Source organism: Oncorhynchus mykiss, chromosome 20 (assembly GCF_057628025.1).
Source record: "Oncorhynchus mykiss isolate SJ-2025 chromosome 20, ASM5762802v1, whole genome shotgun sequence".
NCBI lineage: Eukaryota > Metazoa > Chordata > Actinopteri > Salmoniformes > Salmonidae > Oncorhynchus > Oncorhynchus mykiss.
The window spans coordinates 31,845,516-31,866,166 of record NC_143041.1 but is presented as its reverse complement, the minus strand read 5'-3'; the positions used below and the strand labels follow the sequence as shown (position 1 = coordinate 31,866,166).

The window sequence follows — 20,651 nt, the reverse complement described above, 5'->3', positions numbered from 1 at the left end:
TTGGAATCAGACCTGGGTCAAATACATGTATTCCAAACATTGTCAAATACTTCAGCTGTACGTGCTTTAATTTCCCACAATGGAACCAATGGAATAGTCCTGAAAGCAAAGTCAATATCAGCCGAGTGATACTAGGTGTCAAACTCCTGTTTCCAACGTGATGCCTCCTACCTCTTTCGGCGATAGAATGGAGACGTAGTCCTCGTAGATGATCCTGGCTTTCTCATCGATCGCAGTCGGGTCCGTCTCCTTCTTCAGCTCCTCACAGGCCAGCCAGAACAACAGGTTCTCTTCGCTGTACTCAGAGCGCAGAAATTCTCGGAAAATCTCCCTGCCTTCTGAGGAGCGCATCACCAGCTCGAAGCTACGGGCCCAGGCAACTACCTCGTCTAGAGTGGGTTGCCTAAACACAGGATACCAGGAACCCAGTGTTAGCAGTCTGGACTCTCACAATACACAAGACAAACAGATTCATTATTTTTTCTCTAGAGATGCAATAACATGGTTTCCACAGGCTGTTTCAATTAGCAATAGAAATAGTAGCGGTCATATGTCATACACACATCCTTGAAAAACGTAGGTCCTGGGCTCATGATAAACATGAAAAGAACAAAGGCCTGCACACTGTATGCCAGCGTTCCCTAATCCTCAAGCCTCCCGGTTCTATTTATGATCCATATTACTGGAGATATGTTTTTTTTAATTTGTTTTTTTAATCGCAGGACACATTTGATAGGCGCTGGGGTGCTAACTAGCCTAATAATTACTAGGTGGTAACAACCTGGTAACTTGACAGGCACACATTTGGTTGAAGATGGCACAAGGGAAAAGGGTACGCAGGTAATGAATGTGCTTGTCAGAACACTACTATTATTCCCCAGACTTATTTTATTATTGAACTTCTTCATAATTTTGACAGTGTAATTACTTATTTTATTATTGAACTTCTTCATAATTTTGACAGTGTAATTACTTATTTGAAATCTGATTTACCTACGTGTGTCTTTGAAAATAAATTAAATGAGGCTATGCATTTTTGTAGGCATTCATATAGATACTATGTCAAGGACAGTGTTGATTATAAGTCATACAAATGAGAATAGGCTATATTGAAATGACCCATACCTCAAATATCCTGTTTTGTCATTTTAGAATAATGTAATTAGCAGCTTGTGCACAAACTGCTATAGGCAGATATGGTAGGGGGACTCAACGACAAAGATCTTGCCTATATACTGTTATATGATGACACATTTCTGCAAGTAGTCAGCCTCAACCACCTGAAGATTTATAGCCAGGTAGAGTGATTTGGAGAAAGTATATGTTACAGTGCCTTGCGAAAGTATTCGGCCCCCTTGAACTTTGCGACCTTTTGCCACATTTCAGGCTTCAAACATAAAGATATAAAACTGTATTTTTTTGAGAAGAATCAACAACAAGTGGGACACAATCATGAAGTGGAACGACATTTATTGGATATTTTAAACTTTTTTAACAAATCAAAAACTGAAAAATTGGGCGTGCAAAATTATTCAGCCCCCTTAAGTTAATATTTTGTAGCGCAACCTTTTGCTGCGATTACAGCTGTAAGTCGCTTGGGGTATGTCTCTATCAGTTTTGCACATCGAGAGACTGACATTTTTTCCCATCCCTCCTTGCAAAACAGCTCGAGCTCAGTGAGGTTGGATGGAGAGCATTTGTGAACAGCAGTTTTCAGTTCTTTCCACAGATTCTCGATTGGATTCAGGTCTGGACTTTGACTTGGCCATTCTAACACCTGGATATGTTTATTTTTGAACCATTCCATTGTAGATTTTGCTTTATGTTTTGGATCATTGTCTTGTTGGAAGACAAATCTTCGTCCCAGTCTCAGGTCTTTTGCAGACTCCATCAGGTTTTCTTCCAGAATGGTCCTGTATTTGGCTCCATCCATCTTCCCATCAATTTTAACCATCTTCCCTGTCCCTGCTGAAGAAAAGCAGGCCCAAACCATGATGCTGCCACCACCATGTTTGACAGTGGGGATGGTGTGTTCAGCTGTGTTGCTTTTACGCCAAACATAACGTTTTGCATTGTTGCCAAAAAGTTCAATTTTGGTTTCATCTGACCAGAGCACCTTCTTCCACATGTTTGGTGTGTCTCCCAGGTGGCTTGTGGCAAACTTTAAACGACACTTTTTATGGATATCTTTAAGAAATGGCTTTCTTCTTGCCACTCTTCCATAAAGGCCAGATTTGTGCAATATACGACTGATTGTTGTCCTATGGACAGAGTCTCCCACCTCAGCTGTAGATCTCTGCAGTTCATCCAGAGTGATCATGGGCCTCTTGGCTGCATCTCTGATCAGTCTTCTCCTTGTATGAGCTGAAAGTTTAGAGGGACGGCCAGGTCTTGGTAGATTTGCAGTGGTCTGATACTCCTTCCATTTCAATATTATCGCTTGCACAGTGCTCCTTGGGATGTTTAAAGCTTGGGAAATCTGTTTGTATCCAAATCCGGCTTTAAACTTCTTCACAACAGTATCTCGGACCTGCCTGGTGTGTTCCTTGTTCTTCATGATGCTCTCTGCGCTTTTAACGGACCTCTGAGACTATCACAGTGCAGGTGCATTTATACAGAGACTTGATTACACACAGGTGGATTGTATTTATCATCATTAGTCATTTAGGTCAACATTGGATCATTCAGAGATCCTCACTGAACTTCTGGAGAGAGTTTGCTGCACTGAAAGTAAAGGGGCTGAATAATTTTGCACGCCCAATTTTTCAGTTTTTGATTTGTTAAAAAAGTTTGAAATATCCAATAAATGTCGTTCCACTTCATGATTGTGTCCCACTTGTTGTTGATTCTTCACAAAAAAATACAGTTTTATATCTTTATGTTTGAAGCCTGAAATGTGGCAAAAGGTCGCAAAGTTCAAGGGGGCCGAATACTTTCGCAAGGCACTGTATAGCTTGAACATTTTCAAACAGCTAGAACTTGGGAAACATAGATCAGGGGTGTGGCCCTTATGGAAAACTATTTTATTCAAGCCTTATTTTTAAAGCGATAGTTGACCCACCTTATAATGTAGACCGCTTACCTCGAAGCAGTATAAGAAGACATGAAGAGACTGCAATCCATACCTTGGTTAGCCACTGTAACCAACCAACCATTCCATTTGGCTGACTTGTGCATATACTAGTGGAACACTTTGGTATGATCCTAATCACCACCTTCAATGACTTCAACACTTTGAACCAGAGCATCTCCCTAAGAGCCCTTTTGATCTAAAGGGTTGCACACATCGCACCGAATGTAGATCTAGCGTTCATCTGCCGATCGTTCAGCACGCTGTGTTTAGGAACCACCCACTGCAATCGTCTGACTGACAATATTTTTCACTCGATTCTACATGTAAAATCGGTGGTCACTCGGTTCGCAAATTACGTTCACAGGTGCTAAGTAATCTCGGCCAGCAAAACGCTATTGGTGTGTCTGAGGCCTAAGAGTCATGGCTACAGGGACCGATTGAAATGTTGTCATTAAAAAGGTGGTAATTAGGGGCATTCAGTGTGCGGGACTTCCTGCTATTTTCATGTCTCAATCGACAAAACATGCTAAAGTGTTACCATTATTACAATTAGGACTGGGTGATAAGGAGAAAAATCCATCTCACTTATTACAACAACAACATGAAGAATGGGTGTTCCAAGGTAGAGCCTCAGGTTGAACCCTGTGTCATGGCCACAGCCATGTGAGAACAGTATTGGGCTGACAATTGTTTGGGCAGCCAGACAGGCCACATCGTGTAAATGCAGCTGAATGCTGAAATCTGACAATATTACATATCACGCAAATAATAAGCACACAATATACCGTAGAGCTGAGCCCTATACCCTATAATGGACCTGCTCCTTTGGGGTGGATGAAAATGATGTCATTGTGTGTCCTCAGTTAAGATATGTTTCAGTCAAATAACTGACATTGTGAGAGAGGTGGAGAGAAAATAAAACTCATGCTCTAATTGGCTAATACAGCAAATGAGTGAGCAACACACAGGAATAGATATTGACACAGCAGCAATGTAAAGAGAGAAAATGAATGGGCCAAAGCAGTAAAACGAAACAGGCAAAACAATTAGATTTCTGGCATGCAATTAATTTCTGGCATGCATTCTGGCTAATTTCTTGTATGCAATAATGACATTTTCTGGCATCCTTTCTTGAGGTTGACAGTCCAAATGTATAATGTCTATGTACTGTATAATGCCTTCAAAAGACAGGGATGAACAGACGTGACCAAAGGCCATCAGTTTATCTGACAACATGAAAACAAAAATTACACCTCACTGTTGTACTTCCCTTTCTTGCACTAACACTTGCACTTGTCTTTTCTTACTAAGACTGATTTCGCTAATAGCTGCTTTGTTGAGGAACGTTTTACTCTGACTGTCATGTGGTCGTCTTATCTACTGTAAGTTGCTCTGGATAAGAGCATCTGCTAAATTACCAAAATGTGACATCATATCAAAACAGTTTGGCATTTTCTCAGACAACCTATGGAAAAAGGCATAGCTGGCAACTTACTGCTCCTCCGTGGCTTCAATACTATCCATTTTAGTGCATGCCCGTTCGGAATGCTCCATGCGGTCCTCATTCCTGGAAAAGGAGAAGCGGAGGGAGATCAAACATTACTATTGTTTTCAAACATATTTCCATATTCAAACATACTTATTCATATGGCAGTCTCAAGGTTGGATGTTCATGTAGTATCTTTGTTAAACTACTGCCTGAGAACAGGTATGTATTCTTCTGAAAACTAGACGTGGAAACAACCTGTGAGTGGAGTGAGACTCCCTGCTATTTACAGTACTCAAAACCTTTACAAAATCGCTATACCGGAAATGTACATGTTAAACACATGTTGGATACACAATAAAAAATTATATTGTAACACAAATTGAATTGTAACACATTAACAATACATTCCAGCTGTCTGTCCTTTCACAAACACCTGAAAAGCTAGTTTGAGGTGCATGTTTTGTTCCTAAATACATTCCAAATGCATTGGAAAGAGGTTATCAAGAAATTTCAACTGCCATGCAAACGGAATGTGTTAATTCTGTGTGAAATTTCAAGTAGGGATGTATTGGAGAAAAGGCACGTTTATATGCCACTGTGTAAATACTGCTATGCAGATTTGACTGAATTGCGCTTGGATGTAGCCTAGTTTAGGCCTATTGGTTCAGCCTGTGTCATATGATCATTACTTTCACACTAAACACCTACATATACAATCATGTCCAAAATCATCCGAAAATATCTCAAATTGATTGTGAAGCTCAACAAAGTCCAATATAGATGATTTGAACGTGATGTGCGAAAAATGCTAATAAACGGACCCATGACTTGAATGGGATTTGTGCCGCTAATGCTAAAATGTTAGCATGTGGAAACAGTGCCACGGAATCTAAACCAAAGCATGGTTTATACCTTTTCCTAGAGCTGACGATAAACCAAACACTAGACACCGACAATTGCTCGTCAGTAATTTTAGGTGATTTTTTATTATTATTTTTTTTTAATTTTACCCTTTTTTTTCTCCCCAATTTCGTGGTATCCAATTGTTGTCTCATCGCTACAACTCCCGTACGGGCTCGGGAGAGACGAAGGTTGAAAGTCATGCGTCCTCCGATACACAACCCAACCAAGCCGCACTGCTTCTTAACACAGCACGCATCCAACCCGGAAGCCAGCCGCACCAATGCGCCGGAGGAAACACCGTGCACCTGGCCACCTTGGTTAGCGCACACTGCGCCCAGCCCGCCACAGGAGTCGCTGGTGCGCGATGAGACAAGGACACCCCTACCGACCAAGCCCTCCCTAACCCGGGCGACGCTAGGCCAATTGTGCGTCGCCCCACGGACCTCCCGGTCGCGACCGGTTACGACAGAGCCTGTCCCTGTTTCGCTGTCAGCTGCTGACTCTTACTCCCTCTGCTCACTGTGCGCACAGAGGAGGGAGAGATGCATTCTGAGAGGCACAAGCATATGACCATTGCTCAAAATGCTACTGGGGAAAATTACAGTTTTCAAAGCAACTACTGTTGTTCTAGTTAGAGAGGAGAGTCACAGCTTTCTGTGAGTATATAATATATTTCTTACCTCTTAATATTGAGTTCATGGCACCAATTCACAACCAGGAGTAATCTGTGTAGTATGGTTTTGATGCGACTGAGGAGTTGAGCCAGAGCGCGCCATTTGCAGTGAATAGGTCTACATCAAGTAGTCTAGGCCAAGCACGGGATTTTCTTTTAGGACATTAGCCTAGATTTACTGATTGATTAATCAATTAGCCCACATGGCTTTATAGGAACAATAATTGTTATCAATCTAGCTAAGTGTTTTGAGTTCCCACTACCTAATAAAAATAATATAGCTTTTAGGCCAATATGCACAAAGATGTCAGAAAATTCTCTGAGGATCAAAATATAAATCTGATCATTCTGGATCCTATCAAAATATCAATAATGCATTTCCTGCATATGTTAGATGAAACAGCTTACTTTTTGAATCATAGGCTACCATTTTAATTGTCTGGGAAAATGTGTCTAGAACCCTGCAGCTAATATAAAGTAACTGTTTGAAAAACAAAATATGTAGTGTTATTTGTTTTATCGAGCAAAAAAAAAAAGTTACATTTATTACAATATTACTTTTTGTTCATAACGCCCAGCTCTAGCACCTCCCCCAAAAAATGTTTTATCATAATTTGTTATCGTTATATGGATTTTTGTTCGTATCGCCCAGCTCTACCAGTGTCCATAGACTGCTTACAGGGTAATGAAACCAATATGTCATTTTGCAATTTGAGTGAACTATGGAGTGTCCGTTATGTAGAAAAAATGAATAGGTTTAGGCTATAAGGCCCATGCATCAGAGAGAGAGAAACAATATTTTCTGACTGGACTGCTTTGGTGGAATTCTCCACACTGTCTAGCCTACATTCCTCTCTTGTGTTCTGTATATATATAGAAATAGGCTAAAGCAAAAAGGAATAGGCAAATCACTCTGTCATTTGTGTGTTCTTTACTGCGCAGCGCCAGTTAAGTTCAAATAGGCTAAACCACCATTTGTCACATCACAACGTCATCACCATCGATAATGGTTGTCAATCATCAGACAGTCAATACTAACGTAGCCTAAAAATCTAAACATTCAGTGTTTAGCCTCATTTAGCCATCACAGCACTCGGTTTCATACCAACTAGGATTTAGCTTATGTACAATTCATTCGGAAAGTATTCAGACCCCTTCCCTTTGTCTATATAAAAAGGTCCCACAGTTGACAGTGCATGTTAGAGAAAAAAACCAAGCCATGAGGTTGAAGGAATTGTCCATAGAGCTCAGAGACAGGATTGTGTCATGGCACAGATCTGGGGAAGAAAACCAAAAAATGTCTGCAGCATTGAAGGTCCCCGAGAACACAGTGGCCTCCATCATTCTTAAATGGAAGACTCTTCCAAGACCCTTCCTAGAGCTGGCCAAACGGGCAAATTGAGCAATCGGTGGAGAAGTGCCTTGGTCAGGGAGTTGACTAAGAACCCGATGGTCAATCTGACAGAGCTCCACAGTTCCTCTGTAGACATGGGAGAACCTTCCAGAAATACAACCATCTCTGCAGCACTCCAACAATCAGGCCTTTATGGTAGTGTGGCCAGATGGAAGCCACTCCTCAGTAAAAGGTACATGACAGCCCACTTGGAGTTTCCCCAAAAAGGCACCTAAAGGACTCTCAAACCATGAGAAACAAGAATCTCTGGTCTGAAGAAACCAATATTGAACTCTTTGGCCTGAAAGCCAAGCATCATGTCTGTAGGAAACCTGGCACCATCCCAACAGTGAAGCATGTAGTGGCAGCAGGGACTGGGGTTTTTCAGCAGCAGGGACTGGGAGACTAGTCAGGATCAGGGGAAAGATGATCGGCGCAATGTACAGAGAGATCCTTGATGAAAACCTGCTCTAGAGCACTCAGGACCTCAGACTGGGGCGAAGGTTCAACTTCAGGACAACCATCCTAAGCATACAGCCAAGACAACTCAGGAGTGGCTTCGGGAGAAGTCTTCAAATGTCCTTGAGCCAGAGCCCGGACTTGAACATCTCTGGAGAGACCTGAAAATAGCTGTGCAGCGACGCTCCCCAACCAACCTGACAGAGCTTGAGAGGATCTGAAGAGAGGGATGGGAGGAACTCCCCAAATACAGGTGTGCCAAGCTTGTAACTTTCATTTGGATGATGGTGGTCACATGATGATCGGTGCTTGATCGGTGCATGGCTGCCAATAAAAACATTTGATCCATATCTCATCATATAATCTACCCTGTCCAATTCATCAGCGAACTGTTGTCAATAGTGCATGAGGCAAAACCAAATTGGGCAAGTATGCTATTTATGGCAACAGTTTTTGTGACAAAACCATCCATAGAGTTTTTTTTTTTTTTTTTTTTTTTTTTTTACCTTTATTTAACCAGGCAAGTCAGTTAAGAACAAATTCTTATTTTCAATGACGGCCTGGGAACAGTGGGTTAACTGCCTGTTCAGGGGCAGAACGACAGATTTGTACCTTGTCAGCTCGGGGGTTTGAACTCACAACCTTCCGGTTACTAGTCCAACGCTCTAACCACTAGGCTACCCCTAGTTGAAATTGCAATGGAAACACAAACTTCTGTTTTATTATTCAGTACTTGAAAACTAAAACAAATGTGCTTTTATGTGCACTACGTTATCACGCACAGCATTTTATCTGCTAAAAAGTAGAGCTAAAAATAAAAATAAACACCTCTAGTAGGAAAATTCATATATTTTCTCTATGCAGACTTTAGAATATATGACAGACCGGCTCGATCTTATGTAGCAAAATTTAAAATGGTAATTTTGGGATAAAAGTAAAGACTCAGAGCTAGAAAATGGTATATCATACACTACAGTTGAGGAGCAATGGGAAAGTAATTCTGCCTTGAAAGTTGATAAACTTGGAACCTCACTTTTGAGAAAATGGCCTTTGAATGTATTGTTACACCTACTGCAGAGCTCTTCTTTGTCTACACCCATTCAGCATCGTTCACACCCTCATAAGCTTTATCCCCACCCATCTCTTTAACCTCTCTGAACCACCCATACTGGATCCGGGATAACTGTCATCAGCAACGCAGAATAGCATAGCGCCACAGTCAAATAATATTACTAGAAAATATTCATATTCATGAAATCACAAGTGCAATATTGCAAAACACAGCGTAGCCTTTTGTTAATACACCTGTCATCTCAGATTTTGAAATTATGCTTTACAGCGAAAGCAATACAAGCGTTTGTGTAAGTTTACCGATCGCTCGACAAAACAATAAGTACACTTAGCATCAGGTAACTTGGTCACGAAAATCAGAAAAGCAATCAAATTAATCGTTTACCTTTGATGATCTTCGGATGTTTTCACTCACGAGACTCCCAGTTAGACAACAAATGTTCCTTTTGTTCCATAAAGATATTTTTTATATCCAAATACCTCTGTTAGTTTGGTGCGTTATGCAAAGGAATCCACCGGAAAGAGCGGTCACGACAACGCAGACAAAAATCCCAAATTATATCCATAATGTCCACAGAAACATGTCAGACGTTTTTTTATAATCAATCCTCAGGGCGTTTTTCAAATATCTATTCGATAATATATCAACCGGGACAGTTGGCTTTTCACTAGGACCGGGAGGAACAATGGCCACCTTTCTCTTTTGCGCACAATTCACTCAGAGCCCCCACCTATCCACTTACGCAATGTGGTCGTTCACGCTCATTCTTCAAAATAAAAGCCTGAAACTATGTCTGAAGACTGTTGACACCTTGAGGAAGCGATAGGAAAAGGAATCTGGTTGATATCCCTTTAAATGGAGGAATGGGAGGCTATGGAACATGGAGTTTTCCACTTCCTGGTTTGATTTTTCTCAGGGTTTCGCCTGCAATATCAGTTCTGTTATACTTACAGACAATATTTTGACAGTTTTGGAAACGTTAGTGTTTTCTATCCTAATCTGTAAATTATATGCATATTCTAGCATCTGGTCCTGAGAAATAGGCAGTTTACTTTGGGAACGTTATTTTTCCAAACATAAAAATAGTGCCCCCTAGCTTCAAGAGGTTAAGGTTGATCTGAACATTCTGTCCTAACAGCAGCAGTCAAGCACCCAAGCTAACTGGCTAACGTTGGCTAGCTTGCTAGCTAAATCCAAACACAAATGAGAGAACAGCTCACTGACAATTTTAGACGCCCTAGCAGAGCTGGTCAGTCTGTTATCCAGAGCGTTGGCGACTGCAACTGTGATGCTGGCAACAATTTACGTTTTTTTGCCAACGTTTACTGACGGGTGTTGAGCGTTCGTAAATTCGTCAGTTATTCTGCGCTCTGGCAAACTCAGAAGAAAGTGCTCTGAAATCAGAGTAGATAGCCAGATCAAATTTACCAGCTACCAGCTGTCTAACAACAGTTGTCGCAGTGACATCATTAACATTCTATTGAAAAGCTTACTTGCATAGTGGAGTCTTTTGTTAAGACATGTAGCTAGCTATCTAAACAATGAACCATAATCCCAACTCATGACGTTACTAGCCTGCATGAATTTGCAGGTAGCTAACCAACCAGATGCCATGTTAGCTAGCTAACATTAGGCTATAGCTAGCTAAGCAAATGGCTCTGAGATACGAAAAATATTACTACACAGAGCATAAATGTAACGTTAGCTAGCGAGCCAGCCATGAAATTAAAATTAGTTTGACTAAATTAGAAATGTGTCATATCTGAAAATGTAGCTAGCTAGACTATTTTACCCGTATACATGGATGGACGCTTCTCCCTCTCTGTCACACAGATTCCATGGTTGCCCTTAGTTTGAAGATGTAATCCAGAGACCAGGGTTATCTCCATCTCATTAGCTATCATCCTCTAATTCCACTGATTTCAAATCTCAGTCCTCCAGAAAGAGATCAGCACTTATGCAGTTCTACTACGCAATATATATATTTTTAAGCAGCGTTAAAACAGGATTACCTACACATACTGACCAGCTCAAATAGACAGAAGTGTGCTACATGGCAGACCAATCCGAACTCATCTCTCGGCATGTACAGTGCAATCATTATCTCAGCCAATCATTGCTAGCAGGAAGGTTGCAGGCTTTTTATGTGGCTAAACCAACCAGGCTTGTAATTTAACAATTGTATTTACAGATGACATACAAGTTTGTTATTAAGGCACATGAAAGTTCACATGTTCCAGAAGGCATTTCTGCCCCAAAAAATGCATTTTGATTTAAAAACGAGTCACATAAGGAAATCTGTCACAAATTGGAAGGAAAACCTAGCTACAGACACAGAGCACCGCCACAACCAGATTGGATTTACTTGTGCATCTCTGACAGCAGATTCCTAGTGTTGTGCTAGTAAGTGCTGCTTTAATGTGCTTCTGCCTAGGGGCACAGCCTCTTGACACAGCAGCATCTCTCGAAGAGCTTGAGATGATAAGTTCCTCTTCTTTATCTCAAAGCTCTATTTGTCTTTGGGTTATAAAAGCACTTGAGGGAGTGTTCTTTAGCCATGGGGCTACCGTATCCAATCAAACCTAATAAAAGTAGGCTATATGTAGTATCTTTGTTTACAAACTACCGCCTGTGTACTTTGTGGACCTATGTTTTTCTGAAAGCAGGAAGCATCTACCTGTGACGGAGTTTACCACAAGAATCCCGCTCCTCCTTTATTTATTTTTTGCTAATGCACAAAAAAGTACCCCAATTGAATTGAGCCGATAATGCAGCTAGGTTCCAGAATGAGCGCTAAGGATTCAGAAAACACCTCCTAATCTTCATCTGTACCCATACATGGCATGTCTCTTCCTACATATATTATATGTCATATACTGGGAGTCGCACAGTGGTGAATATTAGCTTCCTCTTAGTATCTTCATCAAAGTATCCTTTGTCCTGACATAATTGAGCTGGCTAGCCACAGGCTCTACACCTCCTGAGATGACTAAATATAAAACATGTTCTTCACAGCTATTTTGCATGTGATGTGAAGATGGAAATAGGCTGGCTGTTTATAGAGAAGATAAGGTCACCATATAATTGGGAAGGGTTGTGGAGGCCACATTTTAGAAACGGGTCTTACAATTATGCTTTCTTCAATGTTTTCATTATTTCAAGCCATTGTTTTGTAGGCCTATATTGTGGGTTCACTGTCCAAGACAGACTTGGCTATGGTGGCGTCCTGAAGCTTGCTTTGTTCAGCCTTGGTCTGAAACTTACAGTAGGTTCAAAGTTAGGCCCATTTCATATTAAGTGGTGCTAAAACTATTGACTTACATGGTAGTTTTAGAGACCGATACTATGTACAGTGCCTTTAGAAAGAGTTCACAGCCCTAGACTTTTACCAAATTCTGTTGTTACAAAGTGGGATTAAAATGGATTTTAAAAAATGTCAACAATTTACACAAAATACTCTAATGTCAAAGTGGAAGAAATTTCTAACATTGGTATAAAAAACAACAACACAAAAACCACAAATGTATTTTGATTAGAGATACGTATTTAACCCCCTAAATCAAAACATGTTAGACTCACCTTTGGCAGCGATTACAGCTGTGAGTCTTTCTGGGTAAGTCTCTAAGAGCTTTCCACACCTGGATTGTGCAAAATTTGCCCATTATTATTTTAGAAATTCTAAAAGCTATGTCAAATTGGTTGTTGATCATTGCCATAGATTTTCAAGAGGATTTAAGTCAAAACTGTAATTTGGCCTTGTGTTTTAGGTTATTGTCCTGCTGAAAGGTGAATTAATCTCCCAGTGTCTGGTGGAAAGCAGACTGAACCAAGTTTTCCACTAGGATTTTGCCTGTGCTTAGCTCCCATTCGTTTTATTTTTATTTTTTATGTTTGTGAATGATAACAAACATAACCCATAAAATGATGCAGCCACCACTATTCTTGAAAAGATGGAGAGTGGTACTCAATGTTTTGTATTGTATTTGCCCCAAACATAACACTTTGTATTCAGGACAAAAAGTGAATTGCTTTGACACCTTTTTTTGCAGTATTACTTTAGTGCCTTGTTGCAAAAGGGATATGTGTTTTGGAATATTTTTATTCTGTACAGGCTTCCCTTTTTTCACTCTGTCAATTAGGTTAGTATTGTGGAGTAATATGGTAGAAAACTTACAAGATTAAGTTATAATACTGTTTATGCATCGAATAACATTTCTTAGTACTATCTCATCTGTGTCTGTGGGACTGAGTTGGGCCTCTGGGGCTTGGCGCTGGCAATTTAATTATGATGGCTTGGTGATAGAACCTACAGCCTGCATTCCATAGAATGAGTTGATGTTTGTGTATTATTAGGTACAAGGACGACTGATGGGAGGAACCTCGTCTTAGGTGCCAAACCCTGATTTCTATACAATTGGAACAGTCTTCACAGCAAATGCTATCTACTCCTTTTTACTCCGTTACTCCTTTCTCACATACAAATCCTAACCTTTCGACCCATTCCAGGCATCTGTTTGTCATGAACATTCAGGAGGATGTACTTTGCTATAAAGAGCTGTAACCCAAATCTGATTACCGATGGGTGGTTGTTAACCAGCTTTATTATTGCAATTCTTAAATCAATAATAAAGATTGATTGTTTGAAGAAATAACAAAGTCTCTCTCACTTGGTTAGAATTTCCACCACAATATTTGGCGACAAGGAAGGGATGATAAATCCTAATTTTGCTGATTGTTCCTGGGAAATCCAGGTTAACCGTGCATGGGAGTTGCATTAGATGCAGCCGGAGAAGCCATACTCCACTAGACGGAGCAGATCGGATCCCCGCCTGGCTGGGAGCGTTAGTGGAATGGATGTCATTTCGAACAGAGACAGATAAATAGGATGAGACTGACATTTCTTGGAAACAATGTTTGTTTTTTTGAGAAAAAAATGGAGTTAACATCCAGTAGGTACCAAAACTTTCAAAGGCCATTTTCTCAAAAGTGAGTTTACAAGTTGATCAACTTTCAAAGCAGAATGACTTTCCCATTGTTCCTCAATTGCAGTGTATGATATACCATTTTGTAGCTCTGAGTCTCTACTTTTATCCAATGTAAAAGACCATTTCAAATTTTGCTGCATAAGACTGATTTGAGCTGGTCAGTCACATATTATTCTTACAATCTTTTAGCTTGCTTATAACCTTTGATCAGTTTGTAAATATATTACTCTTAAACTGCAAATTACTGTTTGCTCATGTTGTCATCACAAACTTCACCCCTTTTATGGAAATGCAAAGGATGGCTTATTAATACACTATGCAAACTACAACCAATGATATCAGTTAATATTTACATTGTTCTTTTCACATTTAGGGATCGTGTTAAAAAAGAAAAAAGAAAGATAACACAGACCTAAAATGTTCTTATTGTAATTTCTGCTCTGCTTAATTTTGTGCTCCGGTTACACTCCACTTGGAAGATAAATATTTTCTATTGTCTTCATGAATCAGATTCCCGCATTCATAAACGGTTATTCGATCAGCAGACAGCACTCTGACTAATATACTTTCTCTGGCATAGTTTCTCTCCGGTAGCAAGTTAAAATGTAGGGGGGAAAAAAACGTACAAAATATTAGGAAATGTAGCAGGGTACATTCTTTCTATGACAAGCATGACAAATCTGATGTCCACTCACTAGACAAAAACTGGTTGAATCAACATTGTTTCCACATAAACTCAGCAAAAAAAGAAACCTCACTGTCAACTGTGTTTATTTTCAGCAAACTTAACGTGTAAATATTTGTATGAACATAATAATATTCAACAACGGACGTAAACTGAACAAGTTCCACAGACATGTGACTAACAGAAATGGAACAATGTGTCCCTGAACAAAGGGGGAGGGGGGGGGGGTCAAAATCAAAAGTAACAGTCAGTATCTGGTGTGGCCACCAGCTGGGTTAAGTACTGCAGTGCATCTCCTCCTCATGGACTGCACCAGATTTGCCAGTTCTTGCTGTGAGATGTTACCCCACTCTTCCACCAAGGCACCTGCAAGTTCCCGGACATTTCTGGGGAGAATGGCCGTAGCCCTCACCCTCCGATCCAACAGGTCCCAGATATGCTCAATGGGATTGAGATCCGGGCTCTTCGCTGGCCATGGCAGAACACTGACATTTCTGTATTGCAGGAAATCACACACAGAACGAGCAGTATGACTGGTGGCATTGTCATGCTGGAGGGTCATGTCAGGATGAGCCTGCAGGAAAGGTGACCATCACACCTGGTGAGACAAAACCACAGCTCGTCAGTGAAGAGCACTTTCTGCCAGTCCTGTCTGGGCCAGCGACAGTGGGTTTGTGCCCATAGACGACATTGTTGCCGGTGATGTCTGGTGAGGACGTACGTTACAACAGGCCTACAAGCCCTCAGTCCAGCCTCTCTCAGCCTATTGCGGACAGTCTGAGCACTGATGGAGGGATTGTGCGTTCCTGGTGTAACTCTGGCAGTTGTTGTTGCCATCTTGTACCTGTCCCGCAGGTGTGATATTCGGATGTACCGATCCTGTGCAGGTGTTGTTACACGTGGTCTGCCACTGCGAGGATGATCAGCTGTCCGTCCTGTCTCCCTGTAGCGCTGTCTTAGGTGTTTCACAGTACGGACATGGCAATTTATTTCCCTGGCCACAACTGCAGTCCTCATGCCTCCTTGCAGCATGCCTAAGGCACGTTCACGCAGCTGAGCAGGGACCATGGGCATCTTTCTTTTGGTGTTAGAAAAGCCCTCTTCAATGTCCTAAGTTTTCATAACTGTGCCCTTAATTGCCTACTGTCTGTAAGCTGTTAGTGTCTTAACAACTATTCCACAGGTGCATGTTCATTAACTGTTTATGGTTCATTGAACAAGCATGGGAAACAGTGTTTAAAACCATTACAATGAAGATCTGTGAAGTTATTTGGAGTTATGAATTATCTTTGAAAAACAGGGTCCTGAAAAGGGGACATTTCTTTTTTTGCTGAGTTTAGATTCAACATCCTCACAATGAAATGTGGAAACATTATTGATTCAACCAGTTTTTGTCGAGGGGGTGGGGCATCAGATTTCTCATGTTTATCATTGAAATAATGTAGCCAGCTACATTTCCTAATGTTTTACTTGAAGTATATCTTGCATTTTAACTTCCTCCCGGAGAAAAACGACACGGAAGAAAGTACATCAGAGCAGTGGTGGACTGATTGGATTTGCAAAAAGTCAATGTAACATGCGGACCAGACCGTGCATGTTGATTTTGTCCACCCACACCAGACGCGATCAGAACACGCAGGTTTAAATATCAAAACAAACTCTGAACCAACTATATTAACTTGGGAACAGGTTGAAAAGCATAAAAAAAATGTATGGCAATTTAGCTAGCAAGCTTGCTGTTGCTAGCTAATCTGTCCTAGGATATAAACATTGGGTTGTTATTTTACCTGAAATGTACAAGGTTCTCTACTCCAAAAATTAATCCACAGATAAAAGGGTAAAAGTTTGTTTCTAGTAATGTAATCTCTCCTCCTTCAGGCTTCTTCTTCTTTGAACTTTACATGGCGGTTGGCAACCAACTTTAAGGTGCATTACCACTACCAACTGGACTGGAGTGTGGACCTCACCTTTCAATCACCCACGTGGGTATATGCTCCTTAAAACCAATGAGGAGATGGCACGTGGGTATGTGATTTTTTTTTTAACAATGAGGAAATGGGAGAGACGGGACTGGCAGCGCATCAAGCATCACACATAGAACCAAGTTCAATTTTAGTGCCTGGTTACGCAGACTCTCGTTGACCCACACCATCAGTGTGGGTGAAATGATTGAATAACATGTATGGGTACATTTATTTTGCAACACTCGCGCATGCGACGCTAGCGGTGTGGTCAACATGTAAGGGCATTTAGCCTTTATTTACCAACTTTTAACCAAAATCCAATGACATGTTGTATTTCTTTCTTGATTTCACATTGGATAATGTTACTTGACAACTCAATGAAATATAAATCAAAACTAGACGTTGAACGGCAAAAAATACCATTCTTTTTCATTGTAAGCTAATTTACTTATGTGTGGCTGATAGCCAAATAGTGTTGCACTTTTGTAGTCATCTGATGAAAACCATGCTATTTTCTACCAAATGTGTTGCATTCATTTATTTTGTGTGAAGAAAAACTATAGTTCCACGCCCCTGATAACTCTATTGAAGCAAACAAACACAGACATTGACTTTCAATATAAAATGCAGGTGAAATGGTTAAAAATCCAGATTTTTTTTGATGGTCAGAATTTTGAAAATGCTGATTATTAAAAGCTAATGCGCCCCTGCCGTTTTCTCCACGGAAACGTGAAAAGTAGTAATCATATAGTTGTATATGGGGGTCTCCTATCCTAAACTCACCCTTTTCCCAGGCATCAAGATAACTGGTTTGATAAACAATGTTTATGCACCCATAGAACTGAAAACTATGAGGGGAAAGAGACTTCACGCATCAAGTCATGTTTTACCTGGTGACCTACAGTCTTTCAGCATTCATTACTTTAATTTCTAAACAATGTGATCAGCCTAAACATTGGGTGAATATCGACAATAATTACAAATGTACGAGTATTGGTTATTTTGGCCTAAAGTGCTGATAACTACAGTCTACAATACTTTCCCCCACTAATATAAAAACATTGAAAGGGATGTGGTCTTGAAGGTAATATGACCAGGTGCTTTTTTCTGTCTATATTTCAGGATAATCCAAACACAATTTCTCATAATTCTAAAGGGCATTTAGATAGCCATAGCCCTTTGAATATGGAGGAGACATGGGGAAAGTAAACAGAAAGTGAGGATTGACGTACCAGAGGCATTTACAACAACCACACCAGCACATGCAGCAGTTGTTGGGCCTTGGATGGCCAGGCGCCTGGGGAGGTCCTTCAATGTGTGGCTGCTGACGTTTTCTCATATCAACTCCGCTTAAACTTCGGGGCTGTGGACGAAATCCAAACACATTGGTTAAGGACTATGCCATCTTCCTCATAGATGTATGAATATCACAACATTGAGAGAACACGAACCAGGTGAATTTCATACAGAAATCAATACAGATGTGAAAAGGTATTTTTGCACTGGTTGTTTTCTAAATTTGCCCCTATTATCTTTGCCACTCATTCATGCGGTCAACTTTTTATAATTTCAACAAAATACAATTTTAAAACAAGGTATTGTGTGTGTGGCAATCACAGTCAAACCATGTCAACAACCAAGGACCACTTTGGAAACAAGACATTTAATTAATACTTTCAAGTGATATCCTCTGGGTCCACATTGTACATTTTGTTATATATGTCTGCTACCGAAAATAAATTAAATTCAACAATATTGATATTCAAACTCAGAGGCCAACGTAGAACATTTTCAGCTGCACAAGCCCAAAGTGAAAGAGAGAAAGATAGAGGACGAGGATGGAGAGAGAAAAATAGAATGATAGAAAGAGGTGGTGAAAGAATGAGACAGAGGATTCCCTCCTGGAGCTGGCCTTGCCTGGCACCGTGACAAATCTGCTCTGCTGTGTGAGCAAGAGATTGGTACACACACAAACCGTACACAGACTGTACACACAGACCGTAAACACACATGAGCAGAAGATGCTCAGTCTGTGCTACATTATGGATCTGCTGTGAGTGCCTAAATAGATACCAAAACAAAAAACATACATTACAAACAGCATAACAATTTACTCCTCAAAAAACAGATATGTACAGTTGAAGTCGGAAGTTTACATAGACCTTAGCCAAATACATTTAAACTCAGTTTTCACAATTCCTGACATATAATCCTTGTAAAAATTCCCTGTCTTAGGATCACCACTTTATTGTAAGAATGTGAAAATGTCAGAATAATAGCAGAGATAAGGATTTATTTCAGCTTTTATTTCTTTCATCACATTCCCAATGGGTCAGAAGTTTACATACACTCAATTAGTATTTGGTAGCATCGCCTTTAAATTGTTTAACTTGGGTCAAACGTTTTGGGTAGCCTTCCACAAGCTTCCCACAATAAGTTGGGTGAATTTTGGCCAATTCCTCCTGACAGAGCTGGTGTAACTGAGTCAGGTTTGTAGGCCTCCTTGCTCGCACACACTTTTTAATTTCTGACCACAAATTTTCTATAGGACTGAGGTCAGGGCTTTGTGAGGGCTTTGTGATGGCCACTACAATACCTTGACTTTGTTGTCCTTAAGCCACAACTTTGGAAGTATGCTTGGGGTCATTGTCCATTTGGAAGACTCATTTGTGACCAAGCTTTAACTTCCTGACTGATGTCTTGAGATGTTGCTTCAATATATCCACATAATTTTCCTACATCATGATGCCATCTATTCTGTGAAGTGCACCAGTCCCTCCTGCAGCAAAGCACCCCCACAACATGATGCTGCCACCCCTGTGCTTCACGGTTGGGATGGTCTCCTTCGGCTTGCAAACCTCCCCCTTTTTCCTCCAAACATAACAATGGTAATTATGACCACACAATTCTACTTTTGTTTAATCAGACCAGAGGACATTTCTCCAAAAAGCATGATCTTTGTCCCCATGTGCAGTTGCAAACCATAGTCTGGCTTTTTTTAATGGCGGTTTAGGAGCAGTGGCTTCTTCCTTGCTGAGTGGCCTTTCAGGTTGGTTATGTCGATATAGGACTCGTTTAACTGTGGTTATAGATACTTTTATAACCGTTTCCTCCAGCATCTTCACAAGGCCCTTTGCTGTTATTGATTTGCACTTTTCGCATCAAAGTACGTTCATCTCTAGGAGACAGAACGCGTCTCCTTCCTGAGCAGTATGACCGCTGCGTGGTCCCATGGTGTTTATAATTGCGTACTATTGTTTGCACAGATGAACGTGGTACCTTCAGGTGTTTGGAAATTGCTCCCAAGGATGAACCAGACTTGTGGAGGTCTACAATTCTTTTTCTGAGGTCTTGGCTGATTCCTTTTGATTTTCCCATGTCAAGCAAAGAGGCACTGAGTTTGACGGTAAGGCTTGAAATACATCAACAGGTACACCTCCGATAGGCTAATTGACATAATTTGAGTCAATCAGAAGCTTCTAAAGCCATGACATCATTTTCTGGAATTTTCCAAGCTGTTTAAAAGGCACAGTCAACTTAGCGTACGTAAACTTCTGACCCACTGGAATTGTGATACAGTGAATTATAAGTGAAATAATCTGTCTGTAAACAATTGTTGGAAAAATGACTTGTCATGCACAAAGTAGATGTCCTAACCGACTTGCCAAAACTATACTTTGTCAACAAGAAATGTGTGTAGTGGTTGAAAAACAAGTTTCAATGACTCCAACCTATGTAAACTTCCTACCTCAACTGTATATCATTGTAACTACATCCAGGTGCAAAGGCATGTGACCGAGCAAAGAAACATATTATGTTTGTCCCCAATGACAAGGAGCACAAACCAAGGGCCTGTCTATAGCCTACTAGGCCTACATGTGTGAAGGGGAGTAAACAAGTGGACATAAGCTAGCCTAAAGGTTGCAGTGCAATAGCTGTGTGCAATACCACCATT

At 40.6% G+C, this 20,651-nt stretch overlaps 1 protein-coding gene across 1 annotated transcript in view; it reads right to left on the bottom strand.

The window, feature by feature from the left end:
• rgs17 (regulator of G protein signaling 17) overlaps window positions 1-20,651 on the bottom strand; it is a 45,024-nt gene that overhangs the window by 5,733 nt on the left and 18,640 nt on the right. Inside the window, exons 3-5 of the mRNA XM_021576320.3 lie at window positions 17,929-18,059; window positions 4,569-4,640; window positions 172-403 (exon numbers count right to left, since the gene is read on the bottom strand). Of these exons, the coding sequence (XP_021431995.1) occupies window positions 172-403; window positions 4,569-4,640; window positions 17,929-18,059 (435 nt within the window). The remainder of the gene's footprint in view (window positions 1-171; window positions 404-4,568; window positions 4,641-17,928; window positions 18,060-20,651) is intronic.